The following is a 19,692-nucleotide window of genomic DNA, read 5'->3' on the forward strand; positions in this document are numbered from 1 at the left end:
GTTATAACTGACTTTGGCCGATTTAGCGGTTTTTCCTAGGGTCAAACCGTGAACCGAACTGGCCGACGTTGATTCCTATATATTTAACAAGACTGCCGACTGGTTCTTCGCCAACTCCAGCCTCCAACAGTCGGTCTCCATCGGTGTAGGCTGATTTTTCAATTTGGTGTATAGCCCTAGTTTTGAGAGTACAATCTCAATTTGGATAGCTTGAAATGCAAAGCAATTAAAAAAAAAAAAAAGGTGAAAAATGTACCTTTTTTCGTTTTCAAAATCATAATTAAAATAAATTTGCTATAAAAAAAAAATTAAAATAGATTTAAAAAATAAATGTTGCGTGTAATTGTTGTTATATGGGGGAGAATTTAACGGTTATAATATGTACATCACATTGCTTGTTTTGCCATCTTTTAACCAAAGAATCTAATCATTTTAATGAAAAGGAAAACAAAGGACAAGTCCCCTTCGTCCTTCCACCTTTCCAGGATACCATCAAATCTCTCTTTTTTTTTTAACAGAAATGATTTGTGCAGTCAGGAAATGCAGTCGGCGTGCAGTCGATTGTAAAAAAAAAATTAATACGGGACCTACATGAAAAAAAAAATTATTTTTATAACTTTTTATAATTCATGTAAGTTCCCCTGAATATAAAATAATTTTTTTATAATTTTTTTTATTCATTCCGTACAGCCGACTGCACGCCGACTGCATTTCCCGACTGTATGTAGCAAAGGCCTTTTTAATCACTAATTACTCGTACACGCAAAACTCAGAAGGAGAGATGGACAGAGAAAAGGGTCCAATTATCATGGTTTTATCACCATTTCCATGATTCTCAGCAAAGACTACGGAAGTTTGTTGATCCTGTTACATAAGGCAAATAATAATAATAATAATAATAATATTAATAATGACAAACTTAAACATCCAATAATGCAACCTTATGAGATTACCCCCTGGTTTTGGAGACAGATTTATCAATAAGCCACTGATTCTCTCTCCATTGCAGCAATCTTGTCAAGTTTTCTGGATCAAAAGATACAATTTTTTTTTTTTTTTCCGGTTCCTTGACATGAATGGAAGGAAAAGAGAACAAAACTTGCACTATGATCCGCCAAGGGTCTTTTGGTCTATGATACATTTTCTCTCAGCGAGTGTGTTGAGTTTACACTTATATATAACCATCCCACAGCCATCCCACCTCCCAACACAATGAATTAAAAAAAAAAAAAAAGGCAAGAAAGTTGTACGTAAACAATATGTTCTTTATTTGTTTTCCCATTGAAAATTACAAGACAAAAAGTAATAAATGATTGAGAAAATTGATTGAATAAATAAGTAATGTTACAACTACTATACCGCATGACCACTTGCCACTGAATCCTGTAAAGCGTTTCAAAATTGGGGGATATCAATGGACAGCTTCAAGATCTCTTGACGACGGCGGTAGCAAAGTAAGGATGGTGGCCAAACTCGAAAGAAACCTTTAGTGTACGGTCGAGGGCTCCTACCCGGCACATGACATTCAAGGCAATGCTATTGTGCTCTGCCACTTGCTCTATCTTTCTGAGTTCAGCCAATTTTTCAGGGTCATTGGCAAAACTACTCTTGACCTCCTTTGCAATCCTCTGGGCATCTTTAAAGTAATTATACATGACCAGGGTCTAAGCAGAGTAAGAGAGAGCATTATTTTCAATATGTGGGAGTATGACAACAGAATGTATAGTGTTAACAAAAAACTTACAGAGAAGCGAGCATATGCTGTCGATTCCTTGAATGAGGGGTATGAGATGTGATCAGGAACGCAAGCTTTTTGTAACAGTTCAAAGTGCTGAATAAATCTCTGCAGAAGAAGTAACAGATTGTACATGTTAAATTGAAAACCATGGAGCTAAGTCAAATGTATAAAGAAGCAAAAGGCAATCAGGCCAACAAGCTAGTTTACCTAAGCAAACTAATGAAACTTTGTCAAGACTAATAGGATTAATCAATTTCATATACAGTAATTAGTCCATTTTGTAAAATTCTTGAAGAGGCATCTAAGGAAAGACGGATTGTTTCCTCCATCAAAATCAAGAAGTTTAAAGGGGTGGAAAGACAATTGAAATGGTCTCAATCAGTTTAATAACGATTGCACCACCATGTTTTCCACTTCCTGCTCTAGACTTACAAGTATACATAAAATAGGATTAGAAGCTTTACCTCTTGTTCTGTATTAAAAGGACTTGGACTCTGTAAGATCATGTGTTCATTCGCCAAAGCAGCAAGCATCTGGAAAGATTTGAATGATGAGTCGAACATTTAAATGGAAAATTTTTAAGCAAAACAAAAATACTTAAGAATGTGAAGAATCTATTATCACATCCACCACATAGAATGGCCTGTCTGATTAATCAGAAAGACACCCCATCAAAAACCTGTTCGGTGTAATTTATCAAGGAAAACAACCTGTGCAGAGTAGCTTTTACCGACCGCAATCACCATAACCCTTCAGAGGTCAGGTTGTCAACTTCTACTCCCTTGCACCTTAAATAACATTTCCTACATGTGGTCATCCACATTCTTATCATTTATTAATTAAAGCAGGCAGAATTACCATTGTGAGCCCTTCAACAAGAAACATTTGGCATTGAACAAACAAGACTGCAGGTGGAATTCGGTATTCCCTGCCCATATCCTTAAGGGAATCTCTTTTTTTCTTTGCCTTTCGTTTACCTGTTTGACAGAAGCACAGGATCACATCAAAGGGTATCAGATACTTTGGTAGAAATTTTTCAAGGGAAATACAAACACATGCATATAACAATGAAATTTATTCTGCTTCCAGACAGGAAGAGACGGAACATATTCAGAGGGGCCAGCCAAAGAGTATTTGTCAAACTACAGGTCTTCTCAGAACTATTTGTCAAACTCCTTGCCTAACAAAAAATATACAGTGGTTTAAATGTATGTATACACAAATCTGTTCTACCTCATTTTTAAAGGGGCAGAAAATCTGGGCCTAGTGCATTTTGGTTCATCAAATTATGTAAGTTTCTTACGAAGTATCAAGTGACAATACAACAAGCATACTTACTAGTGTCATTCCTCGTTGCCATCTTAAGATGTGTTTTCTCTGCAAGCTTGATCAAGACAACATAAATATACCAATATACCATGCAATATTCACTTGGGGAATAGAGCTCCAACTCAAAACCCAAAATAAGAAAACGGGAGGCTATCCAGTATGTTTGCTCCTCTACCCAAAGGAGGATATGCCGGAATATTTTCACACATATATTCTGCAAAACCAAAATAAATTTTAATTGAAAATAGATCCTTCTGTTGAAAGCATCAGATTTAATAATACTTAACAAAGTTATAAAGAATGAAAATCTTCCCTAACAAGTAGACAAAGCTAGACACATGGCAGACTGACATACCTCGTCATCTGGAATGCTTGAGACCTCCCCAAAATCTTTTCGAAACACCAGCTCTAGCTGTTTGCCACATAAGAGAGAACATAGATAAATTAACTGCCAAGCATGATACCTCTTGTAGAGCAAACACAATATTCATAACTTAAATAAATAATAAAAACTAGCAGCACAAGCCTGAATATCAATGTTGCAAAAGGTTAGAACTGCCTTAACACAGAATTCATATTTGCTCCAAACAGATATACGATACTTTAAACCATACAAGTAAATATACTAGTTTTTTTCAACTATATATAGCTTGGATGACTAAATATCATTGATCTAAATGTGTACATTTGACCGAACAAGAACGACAATATGATAACTCACAAGAAATCAAAATAAGAGACATACCTGTACATAGATAACACGCCAATCTTGAAGCATTTTCCCCAGCTTACGCCTTTGCCACGCAGCATTTGTACATAGAATTTTGAGCATATTGATCACTAACTGTTTAAGTAATGGCAATGCATATATTAGATGAATTCCCTCCTCAAAAAACCAGAAGGATAAAAGCTGTCCCCCAAACTCAGCTGCACACAGGCCAAGTGACAACCTAAGTATCATTTACAATGTCTTCTGGCCAAGCCATTAATTTCAATTAATAACAATAATATATCCACATGACAAAGCTTTATTTTTTCTGTGTATTTGATATATAACTTCTCGATAATAGAGCTTTCAATGAACATGCCCTAGATTATGGAGACAACCCAAACTGGCAAATAGAATAGCTAAATGAGATGGAATTATTATTACTCAATGACTTTGGAATAGTCGGCAAAGGCACACATAATTATACCAAAATATCATATTGCCTTCACCTGTCCTAGTTGCACAATATATTCATTCTTCTGAATATCATGGTTCTTTGTAACCTCGGGCAATGCTGCAGCTCTGGTGATCACAGCAAATATAGAATCCCGCCCATAAAGTTTCCCATCTTGAAGTAGCAGAAGCTGTTAATAAGTTACCAGAGTTAATAATGGCTTTTGCCATTTTTTGATCAATATAATTTATTTATTCATCAAAAAAAAGTTACCAGAGTTAATAATCCAGTCATACAAAGATAAACACATAGCATTAAGTGTCTGAAGTAAAGTAGGAATCAAAACATTCCAACAAGATGAACATTTGAAATATTCTAATAAATATAATCAGCAAAAGATAGAAGTATATGTTACATAATAAGGAATTTGTAGTTGAGGCTATAGTATCTCTGCTACCATGCACTTTCCAATGTGCACAATATCTAATTTCTGGTCAATGCTTCGTGCTATAGAGTATAAACATCCTACCAGGGCTCTTTGCTTGACCGTGAGCTACCAATCATAATCCACTCCCAAATTTATGTCTGGTTCATATTGTTCAACAGCACAAGAATTAGCATCACCCTAAACACTTGCTTTAGTTTAATGTAATATGATGGGCTCTCCACCCAACAGCAGTGTGCATTTTCAAAGTTATAATGAACTCAATTATTCCTAATGAAAACAATTAGTGATCATGAAACACCATCTTTTTTTCAGTAAAATCATTATTCTTTTATGAAGTGGAAATGGAGCCAAATCACTCCACTCCGATGCATTTAACCCAAGTGAAAAGGGAGAGGTACCAACTTAGCATGCAGAAAAATGTTAGTAAGTTTGTTTATATTGCATTTCCGCAGGTACAAGGGGCAGTACAACCATAGGAGGGGAGGGCAATTACATGCCTAGAAAAGTCAGAAGACTTTTCCATCTGAAAGGGGAAAAAAGAAGAAACCCAGTTGTCGGGAAAAAGGATTGAATTACCTAAACAGCCTAATACCTAGAATAAAATTACCTAAACAACCTGCTACGTATAAAAAATTACCAAAACAACCACACAATCTCAGTGATCGTCAAAAGCTAGAATCCTCAATTAACGAAATCAAAAGGTGATACATTCATCAAATAACAAAAAAAAATAAGCCGGATGCAGTAAAACCAGCCTGGAGATGAGATCTCGCAACCAAATCAGGTTGAGATTTTTGGAACTGAACCACGAACTGCAAAACTCCTTCTAACAATGGGTCCAAGGAGTAGGAACATAGAATGTCTAGATCATGAAGAAGTTTCACAAAATATTCAATGGCCTGGAAGAATAGAGAGAAAAAGACGTCAGGAATTTTCTTTCTTCTTTTTATCAATAGAATGAAGGTTTCTGCAAATATTTAAGTAAACTACCAGACATATCTGAAGAAACTCCCTAAATTCTCACCTTTTTCCAGCTAAGAATTTTAATTGCACGGGGTGGAGTAGGAGCAGATAATCTAGAATTTAAGCTGGCATCAAACCCAACTGGTTGACAGCCAGAACCAGTTGTACTATCGTCTATGATATCCTCACAACTTCCACAGGCACTAGATCTAAGAAATTCTGACGATTTGAGAATGCATTCTAGCTCCAATATGCACGATGATATATGTTTCCTTGCCAACTCCAAACCTCTCCCTTGAGGCCGCCTCATAGACGTAAGAACATGGTAAAAATGCTGAAAACAAAGGAAAGATGTTGACAATACTAATCAAAAGAAATGTAATACTGGTTTTGGTTGATGCAACAGAACAATGGTGTAAAAAGGTGCACTATGGTTTTTATACAACTAACTGATAGAAGAGACCACCAAATAAAGCTAATCATTGGCAAAAATGATTTTAAACATCCAATTTTTTTCACTCATACGTAGCAGATCAGTGATCTCACACCAGCATTCTCAGAATAATTCACTTTAAGAAAACATGGGGTATATAAAGAAAATGGGTGATGAACTGCATTTTCTATCTTTATATAGGAGTAGTATTGACAATAACAAATTACAACAATGTCAACTGATGTTGACTGGTGCATCTTCTCAAGAAATTCTGTGCTTGTTCAAAGCATCAAAGACATACAAGATAACTACGTACTGACACACATGACCACAATACAAAAACAATTGAAGGGTTGCTAGTATTCCGAGTTACATGAGATAAAACAAATATCATTATGTGTAGGTACAAACATATATAAACATACACACTATATATATCCATGTGTGTGTGTGTGATCGTATATGATACAGGGGTATTGATCTCTATTAATTCCAGGACTTATAAAGAGTCTACACATGGTAAGACCTTACGAAAGCGTAAGCGGCACAACAATGCTTTGCAGTAGCCCTCTTCCAGATCAAGATTTGTCTGTAATGGCTCTATATCTGCATCAAAATAGCCAGCACTTCATAAAGAAAAATGTTCCCGAACATTTTAACTAACATGTAGGCACACTAGATCTTACAAAGCATGAAGTACTATCAATTCTGAAGAAAAATATAATGAGTCAAAATTTCATACGAGTCCGGTGTACATGGGCTATTGGTATTGTTTTCGTCAATATAATCATTATAACTTATCATAATCTTTTACTTAAAAAAAATCATTATTACTTATCAAAAAAATTATGAGACTGGACGCTGGCATCAACTCCACTATGTTTGTCATATGGCTCAAATAGACAACTTCATTTGCTACTGAAGCTAGGATAATATTGGCCCAAAGAAAAAAGCATACCATTGCCAACATACTGTCAGAAACTCTTTCATGACCACTTCTTATATTTCACAAGGTGGCTACGGCTATGGTCTTACAATTATAATGACAATTGAGTTGTTTGCAGTCTTGACAAACAATATTCTGCTTAAAAAAACAAAAAAAAACAAAACTAGACTCAAACAAGAGATCTAAAAATTACCTTCTAACACTCTTCTTCTTGAGGATTGGGCTTTGCAAGCACGCAATTGGCGAGAAGTTGTTTCTTCAACAGCATTTAGCAATGATAAGCACTTTTCATCTCCATCCCCATCCAAGGGAAGGCCGTATGCCATTGTAAAAAGATCCTCTTCCTGAAAAAGAAACAAGTAAGGTCCAATGCATTCTTGTTTTCTTTTTATCAGTAAACAAAATTTAAATGATCATAAAATAGACAAAGGCCCAAACATATGGGACATATACAAGTCATCGCCCATGCATGCTAGTTTAGTGATACAAGGAAGTCATGAAAATCCATGCCATTAAAATCAATTGCAATCAACCAATGAAGTAAAGAATTGAAAAATAGACTTCTAATCTCATCCATTGACCACTCTCGATCTTTAAAAATTCTTTCATTCCTCTCCCTCCAAACACATCACCATAGACAAATTGGAACCATTTTCCATACTGTTGCAATCTAAGAGTTGCCTTGGATGCCTCACTAAGAAGCTAGGAGGCCGATTATCCTTTTTGGCATCACCCAAGCTAAACCCATCCAAGCAAAGAAGTCATTCCACAAGGTTGTAGCAATCTCACAATCAAGTGACAGATAATCTACAGACTCTCGGCTCTTTTTGCACATACAAAACCAATCCATGACTATCATGTGGCATTCTTTTGTTTTTCTTGATTGGGGTCAAATGTAGTAATATACATTTCATTGCAAAGTCTACTTATCTGAATATTAAACGACTCCCAGAGGCAATGTTCACCTCAGATTCGGGAAAATCGATACCAAAAATTTGTTTCATAAAATGAAGAGAGATCATTAAGAGAGACAAAAGGAGTTGTTGGAGTACTTTACTTCATGTGTACGTGCATCCGAGACAACTGAAATAACTGCTTTGCAGGTTGCACGTATGACTCTGCAATAAGAATGGAGCAAGGCGTGTGAAGATGTCCTATCAGGCCTCAAAAGATAGATACAAGAGAAGACAGTTTGTGCCAATGAATGACCCTTGTGCCATGTCGCCTGCAATGGAGGATCGCAATTTAGATGAGAGCACAAATATCAGGCAAGACATACATTGAAGAATATAATTTGCATAGAAAAACATAAAAAGGTGGTTAGATTGCGGCAACACAGACACAGACATATGACATGGTTGTGATTCATAAAAGAGACATCTAATCCTATATATGCACATATATATTCCTGGTTGTATATGTATATGAGTGTGTGTTTGTGCATTGTACGGTTTTTTTCCCCTTTTTTTCCCTTATCGAAAAAGAGCAATATTTTAAATACAAGATCTAACTAGATAAATTCATTCCAGACTCCATAATAAGAGGTTTAAAATAAGAAAAAAAAAATGAGCACCTTAGGAAGAAATATATGGGCCATTTCTATAAATAAATGAATGAGCTGATAAAGAGGGTAAATTTGTGTATCAGACACACATGCACACATAGGGAGAGAGTAGCATTTCTTTGATGCCTCTCTTCTCTTCAGATCTTCTATTCCTTCATTATTATCATCAACCTATCACTCTTATTTTTGGTGGGAGAAGCTTTATTCCTTTAATTTTCCAAAAGCAGAATCTTTGAACCTTCATGTGTCACCAAACGTTGAAAAAAATAAAATTTTGTATAGAGCTGGGTATGTGCTATATACGGAAGACTATTCATGAAAGGTAAATTGCGTATACCTCACACGCTAGAAGATGGTCCATTATATCGATGGCACGTTGAACATCAACAGTTTTGTCAAAGCTAATAGGAACTGGAGCAGCGCCATTCTCAATGGCTTCATCAACAGAGTAGTACTTACAAACAATACCAGAATCCATCTTTGGATCCATTATCTGGTAAAAATAACAATTACAAACTAAGATGCAAGGAGTAAGAATATAGAGAACAAAATAAAACATAAGCAAAGTTTGCAGGGGATAACAGGAATATTATGCAAATCTTTTTATTCAAGAGCCACATTAGGGAAAAACAAACAATGAAATGGAATTCAATAAGATATGCATGAAAGACTGAAAGTTACTGTATCAATTCACTTTAGGTCAGATCCAACAAGGCATTATATTTTCTAGATATATCACTGAGTAATCTCTTCTAATTGGCATGGTACCTGTTCACTCCCAATGTACTTGGACTTTATCGTAGTTCTCCTTTTATTAATGGAATTTACAATGCTGTTCAGTGTTCAATGCTAGGGCTGTGCAAAAATTTCTAAATTCAGACTCTGATTCAATTTGAGTTGGATTTTTGGAGGTCGGAGTTGGAGTTGGACTTACTGACATTAATTTCAAAAAAAAAATAGTTGAAAGGTGTCATTCTTGTAAAAGGCATTGTAATGGTGCATTTGACTAGTGCTCCAGTCAGAGTTGGATTCCAAATCTTCATTGGGATTTTTTCAGAAACCCTAGAATTTTGTGTTTCCACTAGATTATTCTTGGTTTTACTTGTAGGTTCTCCAACAAACAAAACAAGGTTATTCTTCTTTTTGTCTTTGGCAATGGATTTTCATAAATCTTTGACATGGGAGGGACTTTTTGGGTATCTGATGATAATTATCTATTTCTTTTGTTTATTCTATTGATTTATCTATTACAAATTATTTCTAAGGTACTTGCGAATTGCCTTAGTGAGGAAGTGGGAAAGATAATCTCCAAGCCCCAAAACGCCTTTGTAAAAGAGAGACAGATTTTAGACGCGGTTCTCATTGCAAATGAATGTTTGAATAGTAGATTGAAAGATGGCAAGGCAAGGATTATCTGTAAGTTAGACATGGAAAAGGTGTATGACAATGTTAACTGGGAAGTTGTGGCTTTGGAGAGAAATGGCGATTCAAGGTCTAAGACAAGGAGATCCGCTGTCCCTTTTACTCTTTGTTATTTTGATGGAGGCTTTGAGCAAAATGACCTCAACTCTGGTCGCCAATGGGCGGGTGACTGGTTACTCGATTGGATCCCCAAGAGGGGGTTTAATTAATATTTCTCATTTATTATTTGCAGATGACACTCTAATCTTTTGTGAGGCTGACCATAATCAAGTTCGAGTATTGAAGGCTCTCCTACTTTGTTTTGAAGCAATTTCAGGGTTGAAAGTGAGCTTGGACAAATCAAAGATGGTGCCTATTGGAGGGGTACAACACCTCAGACAGTTGGCTAATACTCTAGGGTGTAAGATTGCCTCACTCCCTATGTCATATCTTGGCCTAAAGTTGGGGGCCGCCTCGAGAGAGACTTCTGTGTGGGATGCAGTGATTGAGAAAGTGGAGCGTTGTTCAGCAGGCTAGAAGAGAATGTACCTGTCAAAAGGAGATAGGATTACCCTGATAAAGAGTACATTGTCTAACCTACTAACCTATTTCTTGTCCTTGTTCCCCATTCCTGCAAGCGTGGCACTCTCTATATTGAGAAACTACAGCGGGATTTCTTGTGGGGTGGAATAGATGAGGAATTTAAATTCCACCTAGTCAGGTGTGAGAAGGTTTGTAGTCCTCTCTCTAATAGCAGTTTGGGCATTAGAAATCTGAAAATTTTTAATCGGGCATTACTTGGAAAATGGCTGTGGAGATTTCATAAATAACCAGAAGCCCTATGGAAGTTGGTGATTGAGAGGAAATATGGTGGTTTATGGGAGGGATGGTGTACCAATGAAGTGAGAGGGGTTTATGAAGTGGGGTTGTGGAAACATATAAGAAGAGGTTGGGGGGTCTTCTCTCGGCACTCGAGATTTTGCCTAGGAGATGGGACTAGGATCAAATTCTGGCATGATTCTTGGTGTGGTAATGATGCTCTAAAGGAACCATTTCTTGAACTCTTCAGGGTCGCAAATGCTAAGGATGCTTCAATGGCGGATGTCATGGTGATAGCAGGGGATCACATCCAATAGAGCATCAATTTTAGTCGAGCGGCAAATGATTGGGAAATGGACAGCTATGCAGCCTTTTTCAATCTTTTGTACTCTCGCAAATCGACCAACCAGCATGCCAATTTATTGTAGTGGATACCTACAGGTAAAGGTGTGTTCTCAATTCGCTCGTTCTATAAGTGTCTTTCACATGAGCTCCCTATTCAGTTTCCTTGGAAAAGAATTTGGAGACATAAGGTGCCTCTCAAAGTAGCTTTTTTTGTGTGGACCGCTTCCTTGGGTAACATCCTCGTAATGGATAATTTGAGGAAACGAAGGGTGATCATCGCAAATTGGTGTTGCATGTGTAGGAATGGGGGTGAATCGGTGGACCATCTTCTACTAAATTGTGACGTGCCTAGAGGGTTATGGAACGAGGTATTTAGTAGACTAAACTTGAGTTGGGTTATGCCTGAGACAATAGTGGCGGTTTTGGCTAGCTGGACAGGTCTAAGAGGCAATCAACAGATCAAGACTGTATGGAAGATGGCTTCTATATGCATCATGTGGTGCATGTGGCAAGAGCGCAATGATCAGACTTTAGAGGACAAAGAGAGATCGTGGGAGGAACCTTTTTTTTTTTTTTTTTTTTTATTTTTATGTCGGGGAACCTCTCCAAGGCAAGACCCTTTGGAGATCATGGGAGGAACTTATAGCTTTCTTTTTTAGAACTCTTTGTACTTGGGCCACAGCCTTTTTTTAATGGCCAAGATTTCCATGATTTCCTTGTATATATGTTCCCTACGTAGATTGGGCATTCTTTGTACTTCACATGGCTTTGCCTATTCTTTTATTAATACACTTTGATTACTTATCAAAAAATAAAATGATTTGCTTCTATTTTTGTCCCTCATGAGTTCGGGTTAACAGATGAATGTATTTGTAGAATGATGAGATGCCTTTAAGAGTCTTGATTCTTCTCGGAATAAAAAAATGATCCCAACACCAATTGAAGTTAGAGTTTAGAGTCTTGATTCCAGCTCCCAATCCTATTTAATGTAGCATAAATCTAGTACAAATACACATAATTTATGTTCAAGCATCAAAACTAGGAAAAAAATAAAGATTAAGCCTTATAGAAGACATTGAAAGTACCTCCAATGCAGACATGGCAGCAAAAAGATTAAAATTATCTCCATGAATAAGGTCACCATCTCGAAGATCTGTGACCAAACATTATAAAAAGAACATGAATCAAGAGCAAAGCTAAAAAAAAATGAGTAAGCGATACCAACAATCACATTAGACCACTGTACTTTGCGTCATATACTTAAATTTACACTTCATTCTGATATGCAGATTTTGAATTTAAGATTACACCAACCCTGTCCCACCCTTTTACCACCTGAGTCAAGACCTGAGTATATATGGAAATAAAAAGATCTTTATAATAGAGAGAGAGAGAGAGAGAGAGAGAGAGAGCTGATCAATTGGGAAATATGGATATCATACCCACATGGTACAAATGTCACTGAAGATAATCTCATTCCCATTTCATCTAGTCAACAATGCTATGTCAGTGCTTGTGGCTGAGAGAGTGTCTAAAAGGAAAAATAATAATTAACCTTATTGCGTTTACAAAAAGGGTCATTATCCAGTGGTGAACTGGGAGAAATGGCTTGAATTCCCATCGTTCGGTATTTGCATAGAGCACTCATCTAGACTTGAAAGTTGAACCCGTACACTTACACTTACCAAGCCCCATTCTTCTATAGTTGCACCAAACAATCCCCGTAGGTATTGTATTTGAAAAAAGAAAAAAGACAAACTCGACTAACCAAATGAGTGAATATGACCAGTACAATAAGCATCCATACTTTCGGGGGAACCAAATGCCAAAACATCAATTTTCATTAAAAACAGAAAAGCCTAAAATTTGAGCAATTTATTGCATTTTCGTATACAATCTTAGCAACAGACGAGGCATCAAAGTTAGGGCCCTTTACCCACTTTTCACAGTATAGTTTCTAAAAGAAACCAAAATATTAAATTTCACGGATTCAATAAAGAGTCCAGTCCTCCGCAACCAAACAAAGCCTTGGCCAAGATCTTCATTGAACTAATCGAAGCTAAATATTCTATTTGTCTCCTTAGAAAAACTGAAGTTTCTTCCTTCCAGCCGTGGGAAGGTATAAAACAACTAAATCATATAACGCAAATATTCTTCGCTTTTCTTTTATTTTCTCGACAAGCAAATAGAGTGGAATCAGGGATGAGAAGCGAATTAAGGAAAGAAGGAATCAACCTTTACATGCGGCTTCAAGGAGGGGTGAGACGTCAGCCCAGACCGAGTTATCTCCAAAAGGAATGGAGGCGCGTGCGAGTACGGAAATGTCCACTGCCGCTTCCTGGGCACCATTATCGGCCATTACCAGAAGCTCAAATTGTTCTTTGTACTCAGGATTCTCTCTCCGATGTCTTTGAGAAACTGACTGTACCAGTCTTCGCAAGTGCTTTGTGTACAAACAGTCAAAGACCCTTTCAGGCGAAGGAATCGCCAGGTACCAGAGAGAGAGAAGAGAGAGAGCTCTCACGTCTGCGTCAGGGTTTTAGGGTATGGAAACGGAGCGGTTCGGGTCGGTTCTTTGTACTTGATTACTTCTTGGTTTAGTCTTTAGGCAAGGCTATTCTAAGGGTGAACTCACAGTTCTTTACGTGGGGGGAAATACGTTTGATTATACAATTAGATGAAATGAGATTAGATATTTTAAATAATAATAAATAAAATATTATTATAATATAATTTTTAAATATTAATTTTATATTAAAATTTAAAAAAATTAGATTGTTTATTATATTTTATATTGAAATTTAAAAAAGTTATAATAATGAAATGAGATGAGATAAAATGAGATTTTTGATTTTGGTTAACCAATCAAAACCTAATAGTTTTTTACATTGGTTTCTACCGATATGATTTTTTTATTTTTTATTATTATTTTTTATTTAATGATTAAGTAAATATTTTTTAATAATATTACGAATTTTTTTATTTTTTAAAAAATATTTAAATATGTTAAAAATATATATATAAAAAGAGAAATACTTTTTGCAGTCGGGAAATGCAGTTGGCGTGCAGTCGTGGAGAAAAAAATGAATTAATACGGGACCTACATGAAAAAAAAAATTATTTTTATAACTTTTTTTTATTCATGTAGGTCCCCCTGAATATAAAATAATTTTTTTATAATTTTTTTTATTCATTCCGTACAACCGACTGCACACCAACTACATTTGCCGACTGTATATAGCAAAGCCCATATAAAAAACACAAAAAACAAAATCTCAAAAAGTATTAGCAGTGCTCCAATAGGAGCACCCAGCTGTGGGAATAGCACCGCCCTTCCATGAGCTCTTGGATTTTATTATAAATGATTGGACATTGATCACCACCCATGTAACTAAATTAATCATTAAAAAGCAGTTTTGCAGGAAAATAAGTAATTAATCATGGTCGTTGATATTTTAATTCACAATTACTTAGCATTTGAATCGAATCAATTGAATATGCCTAATAAAGTTTCTTTAATGTCTTTAATCATATTATGATAGAATTTACGACTTTTTTTATGTGTCCTTTTTGATATAGTTTATAACATTTTTACAGGTTTAAGTAACTTGATATAATATATATACATATATTTTTTCTAAACAAGCGAGTAGACTTTATTAAAAAAGTAAAAAAAATTATATATGAGAAGGGGGTGGGGTTCTCCAACAAAAGCCTCAGAACAATAATAATAGTGCAAAGAGGTAGATTAAAAAAAAAAAAAAAGATTTTAGTAACCAATTTATTAGTCTTCACCCATATCCTCCCAAGAGGATGCCGTCTTAAAAGACGGTAATAATATGTTCGTAAAAAATTACGAATAGCTCCGCTTAAAGCGGTGAGTGTGGCGGGTGTATCGTTGTTTGTTATCTTGAGGTGATTTTTGGAGATATCCATAATCCTTCCTTCGAGATCACAGGTTAGGGAAAACGAAAATATAGTAGAAAGTATGGCATCGGGTAGACTGATATGCGGCCAATGATCATATGCAATCCCGCACACTTGTGATGGCATGAGGCAACCACACGTCGGTGGGAAGAGGATGGGGTGGCCCAAATCTGAAAGATCTAGGCGAGATGAAGCGGCTGGAATGATACGTGTATCCATTAGAGTGCAGCGGTGTGTGAAGATGACGCGCGGCAACAAGCCGTGTGTGAGAATGAGAATTTTGGCACCGCTCCGCGTCATCTCAGTAGATCGGCAACTATAGAAAATGGTGGTGCGGCGCGTGTAGGCTGAAGGTAGCCAGAGAGTAGCAGATCTAACCAAAACCAAACCATATGAGAGGGGAGGAAAAAAAATACTACTTTGAAAGGAAAAAAAAAAAATACTACTTTGAAAGTGTATACAGAGTGCGAAAAAGAAAAGGAGAAGGAGAGGAGGGTGAAAGCCACCGCTCCACCCTCATCTTCAGCAATGGCTATCACAAGAATGGAGTTTTCTAGAGAGAAAGGGAATATCTCTCTGTCAAAACCAAACGTATTGAATTCTTCTTAGAAACTGTACGTATACTATGGGTAAAGGAAACTGCACTACGGTAGCCTAATGTCAAGTCTTCTAAGCCAAACAGAGTGAAGCAACATATGAAAAACATCAAAAGGCTTTGCTGGTCGGTTCATCTCAAAATGTCTTCTCACTTTTGTGACCCTCCTCTGCATTTTCAAGTACTGATAGTTTGGAACACCTTTCAGAATCGTCTTGATCTCTAGAATTTTGTTTTTTGGAATTTGCAGTGAAAACTTGCTCCAATCAAGCACATCACTGAAGGGTAGATCATAGTAATCAGAAACTATAACAGGGACACACCATGAATTGCCTCCACCAATCTTGGGCTCGCTACTTCATAACCACTTGGGCACAAGCAAAACTTGCTTTGTCCCATGAGTTTGTTGTAATTTTGGTTCTCAAGAAGGTGTTCGAACACTCGGATATCGTCGTCTTTGTCCTTCCAATGTGCGAACAAGATGTTCCTGATGTCCCCATGAGCCCTTCCGGCAAAGAAGCTGAGGATTGTGTGCTTAGCAGTGGGTAGGCCGATGTCGCGAGAAGGGTTCAGCTTGAAAGGTTCCAAGTTAAACTCTGGTAATGAGACGTCCCTCTTAGGCTTAAATCCTTCTGAGGTGTTGGCATTACATAGCACTCTTATGAAATTCTTGTAGAGTTCAGGCTTCTCTTTCGACACTTGTGGTGCCTGAAATTTGAAGCCAAATATATGTTAATTGATGTGTGAAAAACATAATAAAAATCTTTTTAACTGATGTGATTGGTTAAAACAATTATTTTATATTAAAAAAACAATATCAATTACATTAATAAAACATATAAAGAATACGTAAAAATGATTCTATATAAAATTTTGATAACTAAATTGAGTATTTTAAGTCTACGAGAAAAACAAATCATGTACGTCCTAAAATATTTAAAAGAAGTGCTATAAATATAAAAATATTATTATATAAAAATAAATTTATAAATTAACATAATTTTATGTGATCTATTAAATTTATATTAAAATAAATAAGTAATAATGACTGTGGTGGAATTAATGCTTGCAAAAAATAATAAAAAGCCAAAAAAAATGCAATAGTACATACCCAATCATGACAAGAGACTAAAAAGTGGTCAGCTCCACTGCTTCTATTCCAGTATGGGTATTTTTTACGGACGCTGTAGATGTAATCGGTAACAATACAGACCAATTGAGCACGATCGTAGGTGGTGATGGGCAGGTAGATGTATTCAACGATGTAGGTAACACTTATGGGTAGGAAGAACACATGGGCCTCATCGGGATGATGGGCCATGAAGGTGCTCTTACCGCTGTCCATTTCATCCATGAAGTGGCCCTCGATGGAGTAGATGTTCTTCGTGGGCCCATCGTGGACCAATGGTTATTCTCCTTCCTTATAGGTCCACACTTTGAATCTCTTCACCATCTCTATATGACTCCTGTTGGTCAACCCACAATACTCATTAACAAAAATCCTTAGTCTTTCGTTATTTAGAAAATAGTGAAACATTATAAATTCTTTAAATTTTGAAGGTGTAATGTGTTAGTTTTGATAATTCAAAGTGAAAAGTATCCAATAAATCTAACAAGAAAAACGGGTATTTGTGATTAATTTTTTACAACAAAAAAGACTATTTATGACGAAAATATATTCATTTTAACTAAAAATAGTCAGTTTGTTGAAAAGAATTGATCGCAAATAAGCAGTTTTCTTATATTATATAATATACATACATAGAACATTAAGGCAAACCATTAGAACATAATAATCGATGGAGGACAACGAAAAACGAAACTATTTATATTGTTTGTAATGTAAGAAGTTGGTACAATCATATCATTAGATCTTACTAATTGTAAACCCTAAGTTTCCAATCATGTCATTAATCAGTTGAGTACGTAATGATATTCATCATCTTTCTAATCATAATATTTTTATAATAATCATCTCGTGGCCGCATCTAATGAGTTTTAATGCAATGTCAAAAAAGAAGGATGATTAAAAAGATTATGAAAAGAACTTTTTCTAATATTTGGTTATGCTTTGAATATATATATTAGATGTAAAACAGAAAGTCATGATTATATATATATAAAGGAAATCAAATATATATATATACACATGTATGTGATATGATCAACATGCATGATGATCACTTACTGATGAAAGGCATAGGCATTTCTGTAAATGCATCCTCTTGGGATGAAACCGATCACTGATCCCTTGTCGTGGGACGTAAAATTCATGGTAAGAATCACTTTGCGAATAGCCGCTCGTGCTCTAGCCAAGTCTTCTTCAGTCCGTTCCGTACTACTCTTCTTCTGCACAATATATTACACCAGAGATCCATAATCCTTTCTTCGAGATTACCGGTTAGAGAAAGCAAAAATATAGTAGAAAGCATGGCATCGAATAGACTGATCTGCGGCCAATGATCATATGCAATCCCGCACACTTGTGATGGCGTGAGACAACCACACGTCGGTGAGAAGAGGATGGGGTGGCCCAAATCTGAAAGATCTAGGAGAGATGAAGTGGCTGGAACGACACATGTACCCATCGGAGTGCAGCAGTGTGTGAAGATGACGCGCGGCAACAAGCCGCATGTGAGAATGAGAATTTTGGCACCGCTCCGTGTCATCCCAGTAGATCGGCAGCTGTAGGAAATGGTGGTGCGGCGCATGTAGGCTGAAGGTGGCTAGGGAGTAGCAAATCTAACTAAAACCAAACCATATGAGAGAGGAGGAAAAAAATACTACTTTGAAAGTGTATACAGAGTGCAAAAAGGAAAAGGAGAAGGAGAGGAGGGTGAATGTCACAGCCCTACCCTCCTCTCCAGCAACAGCTATCACAAGAATGGAGTTTTCTAGAGAGAAAGGGGAATATCTCTATGTAAAAACCAAACGGCTATCACCTGTGTTTAGTTCTTCATTATATATATATATATTACAAATTGATAATGAATATAGTTTTATTGTCAATTTGTAAGCTTGTTATACGCTAAATATATGGCAAGAGTTAAATATTTTAATCACAAAAAAATTTATTTTCAAAAAAGTGTTACATATATAAAGAGATTAAACAAAAATAAATCTAAAATTGATATGATTTATGGAATCTATTAGATCTACTTTACAATAAAAATAACTTTATAATTTGACGTAGTATATCAAACCACATCCGTTTGTGGGTTTACTTTTGTATAATCTATTTTTGTTTAAAGTATTTCCCCATCACAAAAGTAAATCTACAAACTGACATAATTTAATCCGGTACGTTATATTGTAAAATTACTTTTAACATATCATATAAAGATATATCAATTTGTGAGTTGACTTTTACGAGATCTCTTTAAAGTTGTAATACTTATCTTTTGTAATATTAAAAAGAAGAAAATAACTTCAAACCGATTTGTCATACAATGTCTCTTTATCGGAGACCAATGGGTGAAAGCCACGTAAGGCCTGCACCTTCAAATTTGTTTGCCGCAATGCAGGGGAACTCATCCAACATGGAAATGAATGCACCTTCTGTCAAGACCCTTCCCCACCCCCCTCTCAATCTCTCTTTTCACGCAGCACGGAAATCTCTCTTTTCTCTGTCTCTCTTTTGAACCGATCCAAGCAAATCCAGAAAGCCATCTGACATCTATCTCTCCGATTAAGCCATCCAAGCAAAACGAAACCCATAAAACCCCCTCCCTCCCTCTTGAACATGAAGAACGTTAGAAGGCTCTGCCATCTTAGTCAATAACTGTGACAAATCACAAAACTTCTTAAACATATTTAGATGTCTTAAAGAAAACAAAAATAATAATTTGACACTAACATAACTATATAAGAAAAGCATTAGCCCCTATCTGGCTACCAAGAAAATTGAAAACGAAAAAAGTACTAAAATCGTGCAATTTGAATGCTTTTGGACATAACTCTAGTTTTCCGTTGATTTGAAATTTGAAAGCTCAGGTTTCTTCAATATTTTCTCAGCAGTTGA

General features: G+C 36.1%; 1 protein-coding gene and 1 pseudogene across 2 annotated transcripts; both read right to left on the minus strand.

Annotated features, from left to right (window-relative positions):
• Window positions 1-1,244: 1,244 nt before the first annotated feature.
• Window positions 1,245-13,701, minus strand: LOC122305181 (N-alpha-acetyltransferase 35, NatC auxiliary subunit). 2 transcript variants are annotated; one of them, XM_043117532.1, is made up of 16 exons: window positions 13,385-13,700; window positions 12,235-12,302; window positions 8,922-9,077; window positions 8,078-8,245; window positions 7,214-7,364; window positions 6,601-6,680; window positions 5,703-5,975; window positions 5,434-5,577; window positions 4,286-4,420; window positions 3,813-3,911; window positions 3,423-3,479; window positions 3,077-3,281; window positions 2,597-2,715; window positions 2,203-2,271; window positions 1,745-1,843; window positions 1,245-1,664 (listed from the first exon to the last, which is right to left on the minus strand). In XM_043117532.1, exons 1-16 carry the CDS (start codon window positions 13,506-13,508, stop codon window positions 1,425-1,427), a joined length of 2,187 nt encoding a protein of 728 aa, XP_042973466.1. In that variant the 5' UTR covers window positions 13,509-13,700; the 3' UTR covers window positions 1,245-1,424. The 2 variants fall into 2 exon arrangements, with proteins under 2 accessions (XP_042973466.1, XP_042973467.1); XM_043117533.1 differs by having other exon boundaries at window positions 1,414-1,636; window positions 13,385-13,701.
• Window positions 13,702-15,601: 1,900 nt separating this feature from the next.
• LOC122305183 lies at window positions 15,602-18,020 on the minus strand (annotated as a pseudogene).
• Between the last annotated feature and the right edge of the window lie 1,672 nt (window positions 18,021-19,692).

This window comes from Carya illinoinensis, chromosome 3 (genome assembly GCF_018687715.1).
Source record: "Carya illinoinensis cultivar Pawnee chromosome 3, C.illinoinensisPawnee_v1, whole genome shotgun sequence".
Classification (NCBI taxonomy): Eukaryota; Viridiplantae; Streptophyta; class Magnoliopsida; order Fagales; family Juglandaceae; genus Carya; species Carya illinoinensis.